The sequence below is a fragment of the Pinus tabuliformis genome, chromosome 4_1, assembly GCF_031772625.1.
Source record: "Pinus tabuliformis cultivar Carrire ecotype Pingquan chromosome 4_1, CPIR1, whole genome shotgun sequence".
Classification (NCBI taxonomy): domain Eukaryota; kingdom Viridiplantae; phylum Streptophyta; class Pinopsida; order Pinales; family Pinaceae; genus Pinus; species Pinus tabuliformis.
Window position 1 is genome coordinate 889,227,151 of NC_142303.1, and position 13,346 is coordinate 889,240,496.

The following is a 13,346-nucleotide window of genomic DNA, read 5'->3' on the forward strand; positions in this document are numbered from 1 at the left end:
TATAAGTGCGGACACGAATGAATTCTTCTAGCCCGATAATGGGTCTAGCCACAATAGTTACATTCTATGTAATATTACCTTAGGTTAGGATAAATCAAGAGGGCCTACCTCTTCATCACTTATCCTGCTTGATGATGTTCTCACTTGCTCGCTCCAGCGATCTCTCGCTTCCTTCTTGAAGCTCCTGAAACAAGTAAACAACAACAACACACAAACATAATAATAGACAAATTCAATCCAACCTAATTAATGAGTCAAGAAGCATCAAGACATGAATATGTAATATTACGAAACATATCAAAAACTAATCGATAGTTTCATATATTAATATCAAAGAGAGATTACAACCATTCATCTTGACGTTGCAGTCTTCCTTTGACAAGACCAAATTCCCACACATTTCTGTTAACACCTCATGATGGCTTCAAACAAAAATAGTTTAAAGACTCTTACCTTTAGGCTTCACTCCAAACCAAACACACTTCACCCTCACACAACTAGATGGCTAAAACTAGTAATAGCTTGCTTGTCAAAATAGTATACTCACACTCAGCCAACACTCTAACTATGTCACTAGTTTGTGCTTGGGAAGAAGGGAGGTTTATATAGGAATTTTGGATGGGAGATGGACCCTCTTCTCATGGGAGAAGGACTTATCCCTTAAGGTAGTTCCATCATTTTAGGGGAAAGGAGCCCAAACTGTCATCCTCAACCCCATCTGACCAAACCATTTACCAGACTTTCGTTACAGAGCTTCTAGAGATGGAAGCATCAACTCTAATTTAAAAAAATTTCCATAACAAGACCGGCGTGACTGGAACACAACTCAGCCGCACCGATTGATATGTAACCAAGAATCATCAAGTGGAAGTTTCTGAGCTAGAGTGTTCCAAAACTCAAGCATCGTAGTGTCTTGTCTTGTTAGGCGGTCAAGTTCTCTCTACCCTATTTTATCCTATATGGGTATGAGTGTAAAATGTAATATTATTTGTAATTATGTTATAAGTGAAATTCCAAGTGCTAATATTATAATAGGAAGAGTCATCATTTAGTCTAATGTGTGATTTTGTAAATAAGTTGAAGAGTCATGATGGTAGTCCAAAGGTCACAAAGTGGAGTTGAAGGGTCACCCCCTCTTATTATAAATAGAACCTCATAACTCATGTAATGGGATTTTCGGAGCCAAGATTTTGACAAGGCTTAGGCTTAGAAAGAGCTTAGGATTATTGTGAAGAGGCTTGGCTTCTCTGTAGCATAGAGCGAGTATACTTCTAGAGGAGTGGGTGTTCTTGACTGTAATGTTCCACTATTGGGGCTAGTGGTTGTCAATAGTGTATGTATGAATGGAATTGTCACTTATAATAATAAAATCAGAGCGAACACATTTTCATGCATATGTTACGAATATATTAGGACTACTATTTTTGTATTTGCAATCTATGTTATTTAACTTATGCTTATGCTTGTGAATTATTTCGTTTGAATTTGTATGAATCTTGTTGAATGTGTGTTATTATATTAACTCATCACTTTAAATTGTGGAATATTCCACATCTTATCTTGTGATTTCATTTCACTCTTGTGTTCCTTTCAAGTTTCGTACTATTATAGGCTTCCAAGGGGTGCACTTCCTTTTCCCTTCATGGGTTGGAACCTTCATGCATCACACTTGACTCACTATAGGGTCACACACTTTCTCTCACCCAAAGTTATCACACTTTCCTCTGAGTGTTTTCACAGTCAAGGCATAACATTTCCACCCACTATTGGGACTCCTATTCCAAACGGTGTGAGATCTAGTTGGCACTTCATATCAGGGAGATCCCCTAAATTTTGATGTGTCCAACACCGTCAACATTTTTGGAGCTAGAAGGAGGGCCAGATGAAAATATGAGCCCTTGAAGTCTATTTTTAATTTCTACACTCATTTAGTGTCTTCTTCCACAATCACGATCCTGACATGTTTCTCTAGAGACGTAAGTCTGCAAGTGCCAAAGATCATTTTAGATGACTTGTCAACCCTTAAATTCGATGGCGAGGGTCAGACAACCTTGCTTGAGCATACTATTCACTTTCTTTAATTTTTCACAGAGCACAACATCCACTACAAGGATGTTGCTCATAGGTTGTTCATCCTCACATTTGGAGGGTGCATAAGGAAGTGGTGTCACACATTGACTGATGCCTCCATACACTCTTTTGAGCATCTTTTCAAAGAACTATATCACACTTTTGACACATTTAATCGTGAATGTCCAGGAAGAAAATTTTAGAATTGTGAAAATCACCTGATGAATCATTACATCATTTTCAAATTCATTTTATGCATTTGTGTTTTGAATATCCGAAAGATGAATTTGAATGGAAGTTCTTGACAATAAGATTTCAATATCTTGTTCACATTTCAAACAATCTAAACGAGTTAAAATATTTTGAGCCACTACCAACAAAGCTCAGTGTTAGAGCTTCTAAATCTATGATGGACCCTATTTCCTCCTCTCATCAAACAACTCTAGTTTCACAGGCTGAGGTAGGATAAGTTGAAAAATTCCTCTGTTGATCTACCACCATTTTTTCCCACCTCACATGCTCATAATTTCAATGCAATTTTGGATTATAAATATGATGATTGTGATGAAGTGTTATCTCCTTGTGCTCCATCCTTTGGTCCTTATGATCCTCCGGATTGCGGTGTGTTGGGTTCACATGTTTCAACTCTCTCTTATGATGTTCATGAGGATCAAGTGTTGGATGGAGTTGGTGTTGAGGAACCAACTTGTCATATCATTCACGATGATTATGTTGGGGAGCCCATAGTTGAATAATAATATCTGACAAAGGATGATTCTATTCCTTCCGCACCTCTCCTTTATCATCCTAACATTTCCCACGATTCTTTCATTTCTGTTGAATCATGTGAAAATTTAGTTCGTGATGATGTTACTACTTCCAATCATTTACAGAACATGTGGGATGTTATTTTTTTATCCAGATGTGGAGAGGACGAATCTTCTACTCTTGATCTTCCTAATCTCTCATTTCATCTTTATGAAAACTTAGAGGGTGAAATTTATTGTTTTTCATCTTCCCCTCTTTGCGATTCATCAAATCATGAGGATGCCTCCGTCTATGGTCTTGAACTTTCTAATCATGGCTCTTGCAACCTCTTCATTGATTCATTTGGTCATGACTCCAATTCTTCATTGCTAATGTTTCCCAGCCACTGATATGTGATGATATACCCTTTGATGAGTTGGAACTTCCCCAAGCTGTCAAGGCACTTCACCCCAAACTAATGGTTGTGTCATGTTTTCGTAGACTTGAGGTTAGTTTTGGTTCCGATCATAATAGTGTTTAATCTTCTGAGGCTCCTCATCACTCTATAACACATATTGAAAATCAATTTGTCTTACAATTGTTGAATGCTCCATCTATATTACACGATCCTATCACTCAATCATTAGATAACTCGTATATGGAGAGCACTATTGCAAAAAAAAAAAATCTTCTTTCTTCATGTTCACTCACCTTCGTAGTTTGAAAGGTTGTGCTTTTATGTCTGTAAGTCATAGTCAGTCGAGATACCATGATATAATCATAGAATTTCTTTCATGCGCTTTTTGTTATTACGTTTTACATGTATATTCAAAATTCGAACGTTTTGGTTTGCATTGTCCTGTGTTTCATGTTTACTGATTTTCTTGTATATATTTTTTGACATGCATTTCCTTGCCCACATAGGCCAACCAATGCACTGGTGGTTGCATTGGAAGTATCATTTCATGTAAGTTTGGCCTATGCTCTGTTTAGGATAGGAGTAGGAGTAGTTTTTCTTTTCTTTGTTTTTTCCTTTGATTTTCTTTACATTGTTTTTCTTTCACTCCACTTCTAAAATATTTTTTTTCTTTTTAGTCATAGGTTAGCTACCGCATGAGACCATATTTGGCTTCTCAGACAAGCTCACTAAAATCCAAGAGGAAGTTGTATTGCTGTCAATGCTAGGTCATCTATCTATTCCCTCTCTTGATGTGAATCTTGCAATTTTTTTAGTCGATGATACTCTGATGGAAAATTCGTTCCTTTTGGAGAGAGTGATGGTGAAATCACGATGCTTGAACTTTTAACTAGTACTGCCGACTCTAGTCGGTCTTCTATTTTCGATTAACCCTTGTCAACTAAGTTGACTAGAGTAAGGCGGGGAGGAAAACCTTAACAAGTATGCTAGAGGTATATATAAATATCTTTCTCTAAATGGACAATCTCTTCTGCCACATGACCTAAATAAGTGCATGTGCATAGTTCTTTAAAAAACAAAAATGAAAAATGAAGTAAAGGGTGAAAGAAGAGAAAGGCTTCCTACACAGAGAGGTGAAGCAAGTAACTTTGTCAGGGTACTGTCTAGTGTCACTAGAATTGGAGAAGTTCTTGTGTTCCTGAAGTGACTCTGCCGGGGTACTCTCCAGGCCTACTAGTAGCAGAGCAACACCAAAGATGAAAACTAAGACTATGACAATCTATTTTATTTTTGCATCTATAAACTCCTCATCCCCAATCGAAACAACTCATTTTCACTTAGCTTGGTATGTGTGTTACCGATGAATATAATGGTAGGGACTACATATTTTACTCAAACTAAGTGAAGAAGATATGATAATCAAAGAAATAAACAATACTTCTGGAAGAGTTAGACAGGGGATGCATGAGACAAGATCCATATAGAAAGTTGGAGTTCTACCAGTGTATCTCCAGTGTTGTAGTGGCTAACCCACCCTTCAAATTTTTTCCTATACTTCAACTTTGGATCCTTCCTTCCTATCCACTAGAGATTATCTTGTACTATTGTCAAGTACTCATGATTTGACTAAGACTTATATTTTTCATTTGTGCTTGCATTTTGATTGTTTTTACACTTAGATGATCTTTCTAAGTTACAAGCTAATCTCCTTACTTGGTCACACAAAAATTCTGATCTTGCCACCAAAAACTGCGCATTCCTTGAAGGAAATCAACCTTGATGATTGGAATTGTACAATTCAGACTAGCTTTCATCCTTGATCTCAGAAATTGCACAGTCATGGACAGAAATTACTCTTGATAATTGGAATTGTGAAGATTAGACTGATATTTATCCTTGAGCTCAAAAAATGCACAACAATGGAAGATAGCCCAACACTGAGTCTAGAAACTATGCAATACCTCATTGAGCTCAGGAATTGTGTAGTGCACTGAGCTAGAAAGTTTCCCAGTTCCCCGGGACTACATAGTCTTTCCTCAAAGTGTGCATGGAAAGTTTCCCCAAGAAGAAAGAAAACTAAGGGGCAAAAAATCATCCCTAGGAAGTAGGGATCCATTATTAGTATCCCGAAGGAGGTGTACACACTATTTAGAAGTTTTCTCCAAGTGTTTTTTTTTCCTTGATTTTAGGCACCTGCGTAATAAAACATCATTTGATCAAATTTGGTCAATTAACGCCTCTAGAGATCATTTGTGCATTTGGTCTTGAAGCTCTAGAATTCCCAAAGAGATCAAGGAACCTTCGGTGGAGTTGTTATTGCTTTTATGGGTAAGTTTTGCATTTATCGCCTTTTTCTGCCTTTTCTGTCACTTGTTGTTGTTTCGCTAGTGCGAGTAATTTCTTTCTTATTTCTATTAATGGTTGCTAGTGTTTCATCTTGTGGAAGTGTTATTTCAAGTTATCATTTTCCTTTCACAAGTGTCGCATCATTTTCTTTTTTTTTTGCATCAGTGGTCCCTATTGTGGCGACTCACCTCACAAATTTAATTTTCTTCTTGTTTATTTAGTTTCTACACTTGAACTATCATGATTCATTCATACATATTCATATTTTCACTCAAGCTCACACTATCTCTCAAATCCTCTCACTTTCCACACTTTCCTTGGGAATATAAACACTTTGCTTGGCTAGATCTTGTCTTTCCCAGATGGCCACTACATAATCCTAAGGCTAAAGCCACAATCTTGGCCTCTGGAACTATTCAATACGCAATACAGGTTGTCCCTAACTATGCACTGTGCAGTTTCAGGGGTCAGCCTATCACCTTGGCCACTGATACTTCGCAATGCGCAGTCTCTCCCAGTCTCTTCCCAGGCTAGGAATGCACATTGTGCAGTCCCAAGCCTCAAGGTTCATCTTTCTCTCCATTATGTAATCCTTCTCTCTAGTTGTAATCCTTCTCTCCAGTTATGCAATCGTTCTCTCTAGTTACTTAGCTTTTTGCTTGATCATGCCTTGAGAATAGATTTGTTGAAGCTCATGTTTGCTTTCCATGAGTGTCCTTTTTGTCCCATAGGTACCGAACTTGTGAAGCAATTCTCTCCAGTATTCATTGCTACCATGGCACCAAATAGAGCTTCTTCAAGGGAGACCACTGAAATCAGTACTTGGGATTCAGTTGAGAAAGTGCTAGTTAACTTGCCAATATATGTGAACACTCAACTATTTACCGAAAAGGAGTCAACACTAACATGAAAATAGGTCCAACAACAATAGCAAAAGGCAAAAATCCAATGCAAGATTGAGGAAAGAGAAAGGTTGTTGATAGAATAGAGGGAGAGAAAAGTTGCAAAGTAAAAGTGGATTCAATCCTTATGAAAGAAAAGTTTCCAGAGGAAGCAAAGGAGACAGAGAGAAGTGCAGAGGAAGAGAGAAAAGAAGAACCTGTAGAAATCAAAACTGAGGGAACAAAAAGAAGAAAAAGAATTGAGGGAAGAATGGGAACAAAGAAGGAAAGAACAAGAGGAGAAGTAGTAGTAGGAAGAAGGAGAAAGGCAAGGTGCAATGTCAATTCAAGTTGAAGAGCAAGGCAAGCAATAACCTGCAAAAAAGGGGGAGAGTGTACAGATGTAGGATTGAGAGCTTGCTCAATAGATTGAAGACTTGATTGAAGTTGCAAACATCGAGTTGGAACTAGAACCACAAGATGAAGATGTTGATCTGATGCCTAGTGCACCATAGGTCACTGTTCAGTCTCCACCACCTCCAGCTGCAGAGTTAGCTCTGAGCAAGGAGGGGGACAAAGTTCCTCTTGATGATGATCTGATAATGGATGTGTATAATCTATCATATAATGAACTTCAGAAGAGGATTCTACAAGCGAGAAGAGAGAATTTTCTAGATGGTCATGTGTCACCTGCAATCATTAGAGAAAGGGTGATGGTGGCGGACACCAGAAAGAATCCAAATGCCATTTCTGAAGCCAAATTGGCCTTCACAAATGTGACAAGATCAAACACTCCGTATTTGACGGTTCATAGTAAGAAATTGATATAGAATCTACAAGTTTCTTGGAAAGAGATAGAACAACTCCGTGAAGCAGTGAAAAATGTAGCTGCTGCACAGGTCTGCTTGGGGGAAATGAGAACAACGATACCTAGAGAAGTATCAACACTTGGAGAGATGATGCGAGACCTTTATGAGGAGCTCATGACCATACATAAGGAAATTTTCTGCTTGCATAACTCGTAGCGATAGAGAAAGGAATTTGTCAAGACTTTTAGGAATGTGCAAACTGCCATCACCACCATGCAAGAATGGGAAATGAGATACAAAGGCAAACCACTTAATTCGGTAAAGAAGATGAAACTGCAGATAGAGTTGGATAAAGAAAGAGTTTGAATGTTCATTTAGAACAATAAGTAGATCGCCTCATTCATTGGAAAAATTCAAGCCTCATATGTACAATTGTACAACAATTTGAACTTCATGGTGAGAAGCGACAAAATCCCATCAATCATCTCACTCACCGAAGCTAAGCAAAAATACCAATTCAAGCAGGAGATTGAAGAGTACTTGTAGCAGTTGAGATAGGCTACCACCAAGGAGTATTTAGAGCTAAACAGAAAAAACATGCAGAACTATATCAATGGTCTCATTTAGATCATAACCATGTTACTCCTGCTCGAGAAATAAGTTAAGACGGGTTCCAACATTGTACCCATAGGCTTATGGAGGCTAGAGTCTACTTCCAACCTAACAACATCATGTCGTTTCAGGATGTCATCACCCAGTACCAAGGTTGGCATCGATACGTGATCGAGATGCATGAAGTGGAAGTTGTCGAGCTAGAGTGTTCCCAAACTCAAACATCATAATGTCTTGGCTTGTTAGGCTATCAATTTATATGTACCCAATTTTGTCCTATATGGGTATGAGTGTAAAATGTAATATTATTTGTAATTATGTTATAAGTGAAATTCCAAATTCCAATATTGGAATATGTAGAATCATCATGTAATGTAATGTGTCATTTTGTAAATAAGTTGAAGAGTCATTAGGGTAGTCCAAAGGTCACAAAGGGGAGTTGAAGAGTCACCCCCTCTTGTTATAAATAGAACCTCATAACTCATGTAATGAGCTTTTGGGAGATAAGATTTTGTCTAGGCTTAGGCTTATAAAGATCTTGGGAGTATTGTGGAGAGCCTTGGATTCTTCGTAGTGTAGAGCGAGTGTACTTATTTGGATGAGCAGGTGTTCTTGACTATAATGTTCCACTATTGGGGCTAGTGGTCATCAATGGTGTATGTATGAATGGAAATTTCACTTATAATAATAAAATAAGAGCCAAAACACTTTCATGCTTATGTTGTGAATATAGGAGAAATATCCTTGTTGTAGTTGCAATGTATGATATTCAACTTACGCTTATGCTTATGAACTATTTCATTTGCATTTGTATGAATCTTGTTGAATGCGTGTTGTTGTATTAACTCATCACTTTAACCTGTGGACTATTCCACATCTTATCTTGTGATATCATTTCACTCATGTGTTCCTTTCAAGGTGCGTACTATTACAGACTTCCAAGGGGCGCACTTCCTTTTCCCTTCGCGTGTTGGAATCTTCATGGATCACACTTGACTCTCTGCAAAGTCACGCACTTGCTCTCACCCAAAGTTATCACACTTCCCTCTGCGCGTTTTCACATTCAAGGCATAAAATTACCACACATTGTTGGGACTCGTAATCCAAATGGTGTGAGGTCTAGTTGAGACTTGATATCGAGGATATCCACTGAATGTTGGTGGGTCCAACACCATTAACACCTGTAGTGACAATATTTATTACTTGTGACTCTGGATTTTAACGTTATTAGAATCCTACTAGCTATATTAAATTTTTTGGACATGACTCTCAACCCAACCAAATGCTCAACTTTACATAATCTTTCTACAACTAGCCACCCTCGAGCCCTCAATAAAGTTACTACTACCAAGGAATCCTTTGTTGCATAATACTTTTCTTCCAAGAGAATGGATGAATCAATGAATGAATGAATCCCATCCTCCTCCTCATCCATTACATAGACCAAACGGTTGCAAAATTGGAAAGGGAGCCACATGCACTCATTCCATTTGTTAACATGCCAACGTTTATTTCTTTATTTTATGTTTTACTAAAATTTAATATTTCTATTAATTTACCTCTTTCTTATTTTATTCCTTTTTACTTTTTTTTTAACTTTACTTATTCTTACTATTTTTATAGTTTACTTATCTATATATATATATATATATATATATATATATATATATATATATATATATATATATATATATATATATATATATATATATGTATGTATAGATATAAAACTCTAGTTTATTATTTACTATTTTATTTATTTATTATTATTATATTCTCTTCATTATTTATTATTATTATCTTTTATTTATTGTTCAATATTTATTTACTATTATTATATTTTCTTTTTTGTTTATTATTTATTTACTTATATTTTAATGTTATATTATATTCTTTAAAAGTTGAATCCATCGAGGATAGGTTTGAACAATGTGCTCTGCAACCTAGGGTTTCTGCGAGACTCTGCAATGGCGCAAACTGTTTCTTCTCTGCCTCCACCTACCGTCCGCCTACCTCATCGTGACAGCAGACCGTTGGCTTAATCTGCGCGGCAATGGATTCCCCCCGGGGGGGGCTTCAAAGCCTTCCCCTCCTTCTGATAGAGATCCTCCAGCACAGCAACGGACATCGCCCTCTGGGCCAGAACAAGAAGATGCGGACAAAAGAGATTCCCCACTGCAAGAAACGACAAATGCTTCCACTGATCAGTCAGACAGGCGCAGTGAAGTACCAGAAGGAAAGATAGGGCAACAGGAAATGCCCAAGGTTACATCAAAGACATGCAAACCCATAGCAGCTGAAAGGCCCAAGATAGAACTTCCCAGCCATAGAATCAATGGTCAAATCCAGTATATGAAGGACCATGCGCTCATTGGAAAATTTATTGGATTCTGGCCAACTGAAAAAGCTTTGCAAGGATGGATCTCTACCAAATGGAAACCCAAGGGTCATGTCACCCTGCAGCTAGGACCAAAGGGGTTCTTCACTGCGATCTTCATCTGCATCGAAGATTGGAATAGAATCATGGATGAAGGTCCCTATTTCTTCAACTCCACTGGTTTGTATTTAAGGGAATGGGTAGAGAGATTTAACCCAGACAAGGAGGATTTCAGCTGGGCACCAGTATGGATCAGGATGTACTTGCTCCCGTCGGATACTGGGATGAAGAATCACTCAGAGACATTGGCAAAGGGCTGGGGGAGTTTATAAAAATTGCTGAAGAAACGAAGCTGTGCAGATACACTTCCTATGCCCGTATCTGTGTCTTCATGCGCTTGGAAAAAGCCCTTTTGGACTCGGTAAGCCTCTTCCATGATGACTATGAATGGATTCAACCCTTGGATTATGAACATGTACCCTTTCGCTGTCGTAAGTGTCATGCCCATGGGCATATTTTTCGAGATTGTCCTCTAAATGCTAAACCCCAAACCTCTGATCCCTCAGACAAGCCGGCCCATGATGGCTTCACCAAAGTTGCAAACCACAAAAGATCACACAAAAAACCTTCCTCAGGGAAAAAACCCCAGCAGGACGCTGCCTCCATTCCTTCCACAAGCAACAGCTTTGAGGTTCTTGCTAAAACCTCAGAAGAACCACCTCCGAACTTGTTGCCCATCCCTCTGCTGATCATCTCGTCCTCTCTCCCCCCTCCATCTGGTTCCTCTCCCAATCCCCTGCCCCCAAATGACATCAATGGGATTCCTGAGGTGGCTCGAAAGGACCCTGAATGGAAATCTAATGATATGGATGTTGACGGTTTCCCCAGCCAATCCTTGCACTTAGCAATCACTTCAGATGAAAAGAGTCAGACACAACAAATGGATGAAGAACCGGAAAGCATTGATTTGGGAGGACTTGACATTCTCGAGCTCGAACAAGCATGCAGAAAGAAGGACTATGACAAGATTCCAGAGCATCAGCTCAGCACACTGGAAGTCATCATCTCCAGGGCTTACCAGCAACAACAACTGGGTATTCAGCCGGGTAGTCAATGGGATGGCGGCTTCCTTCCTAAAGACTCCAAAAAACGTGGGAGAAGGATAGATCTCCAAAGAACTATAGCAATAGGGAAAATCCTGGTAGACTCAGGTAGATATGCTAAGCTGACAAAGTATTACAAGCCCACCACTAATAGTGAATCATGAAGCTCACTTCATGGAATTTAAGAGGGCTCAACAGCCCCGGGAAACTCAGAATGATAAAAAACATGATAAAGCAGGAGCAGCCCCAGATTTTCTTTCTTCAGGAAACGAAATGTAATAGCAACACTCTTGGAAACATTCTCTCTAGAGCATGGCCAGGCTGTCACTCGGTTGCAGTGGATGCTTCGGGTGCCTCCGGGGGACTGGCAATTGCCTGGAACACGCAAGCTATAACGCTTTCAGACATTCATGCCTCCCATCACATTATTCAGGCTACTTTTCATATAATCGGCACCAACATCCATGGCCATCTCACCAATGTCTACTTCCCACAGGAAGCAGGCAACAAAATTGCTTTACTAGACACAATAGAAGCGCTTAACTTCAATAGAGTCCATCCTCTTTGGATCATTGGAGGAGACTTCAACATGATCACCAAGCTGGAGGAAAAGCAAGGAGGCCGTGCCAAGCTGGAACAGGAAAATGGCCACTTTAAAGAATTTATCCAAAACAATTTGTTAATTGATCTGCAATTCTGCAATGGCACGCACACCTGGAGCAATCGCAGGGTTGGGAGGCAACAAATAGCTTCTAAACTAGACAGATTCCTCATCTCTGATAACGCGGTGCATCTTGGAGGTGACATTGCGGCATCAATTCTTCCATATTCAGGTTCTGATCATTGGCCTATCTCCCTCCAATGGCAAAGACCAGGCAACGCTACCAGGTGACCATTCCGCTTCGAAGCGTTCTGGCTCTCCCATCCCGCCTTCAACGATCTCATCAGATCCACATGGAACAACTTCCCTTTTCCAGAGGGATCAAAAATGTTTCAGTTTCAACAGAAACTCAAATTTCTGAAATCCCAAATCAAGCGTTGGAATCAAGAGACTTTCAGTAACATCTTCCAGGCTCAACAAGATCTAAACAAAGAAATGAGAGAGCTCCAGCAACAGATAATCACAGAGGGATACAAGGAAGGGACTTTGGAACAAGAAAAGCACATTCACAATCAAATGGAGGAGAGGGGAAAGCAGGAGGAAATTCTCTGGAAGCAGAAATCTAGGATTAGATGGCTGAAAGAAGGAGAAAGGAACACTAAATTCTTCCACAGAACCACAATACAGAGAAGAATGCACAATACCATCTCTTTCATTCAAAAGCAAGGAGGGGAAAGAGTGGAAAATCATGCAGAGATCGAACAAGAGTTTATAAGCCACTTCCAGAAGGTTCATCAAGAACCCCAAACAGATAGACGGCCTGCTATAGAAAAATCTCTCAAAATGTGCCGAAAATTATCACAGAAGAACACAACGAACAACTTGTTTGACCTGTTATGCCTCAGGAGGTGGATGTAGCTATGAACCAGCTCAAGGAGGGCAAAGCCCCAGGTCCGGATGGATTCACTACTACTTTCTTCCACTCTTTCTGGGATCTTATAAAAGAGGAGGTATGGCTAGTGGTGGAGGAATCGCGTACTCTTCATTGGCTTCTGCCCTCTCTAAATTCAACTTTCATTGCCCTCATCCCAAAAGAAGAGAGCACCAGTACTCCGGACAAATTTCGCCCAATCGCTCTATGCAATGTTATTTACAAAGTGATATCTAAGGTCATTGCCAACAGGTTAAAGCCGCTTCTGCCCTTGCTCATATCGCCTGAACAATCTAGTTATGTAGAAGGAAGACAAATACTGGACGGTATTATCCTCACGCATGAAATCATACATTCCCTCAAGCACTCCAAACAGGTAGGTATGATTCTTAAGCTTGACCTCTCAAAATATTTTGATAAGTTAAGTTGGACCTATATTCAAAAAATGTTA

General features: G+C 39.2%; 1 protein-coding gene across 1 annotated transcript; it reads left to right on the plus strand.

The window, feature by feature from the left end:
- Positions 1-11,589: 11,589 nt before the first annotated feature.
- On the plus strand, positions 11,590-12,255 carry LOC149179036 (uncharacterized). The gene has a single exon (XM_089422329.1). It carries the CDS (start codon positions 11,590-11,592, stop codon positions 12,253-12,255), a length of 666 nt encoding a protein of 221 aa, XP_089278455.1.
- Positions 12,256-13,346: the final 1,091 nt, after the last annotated feature.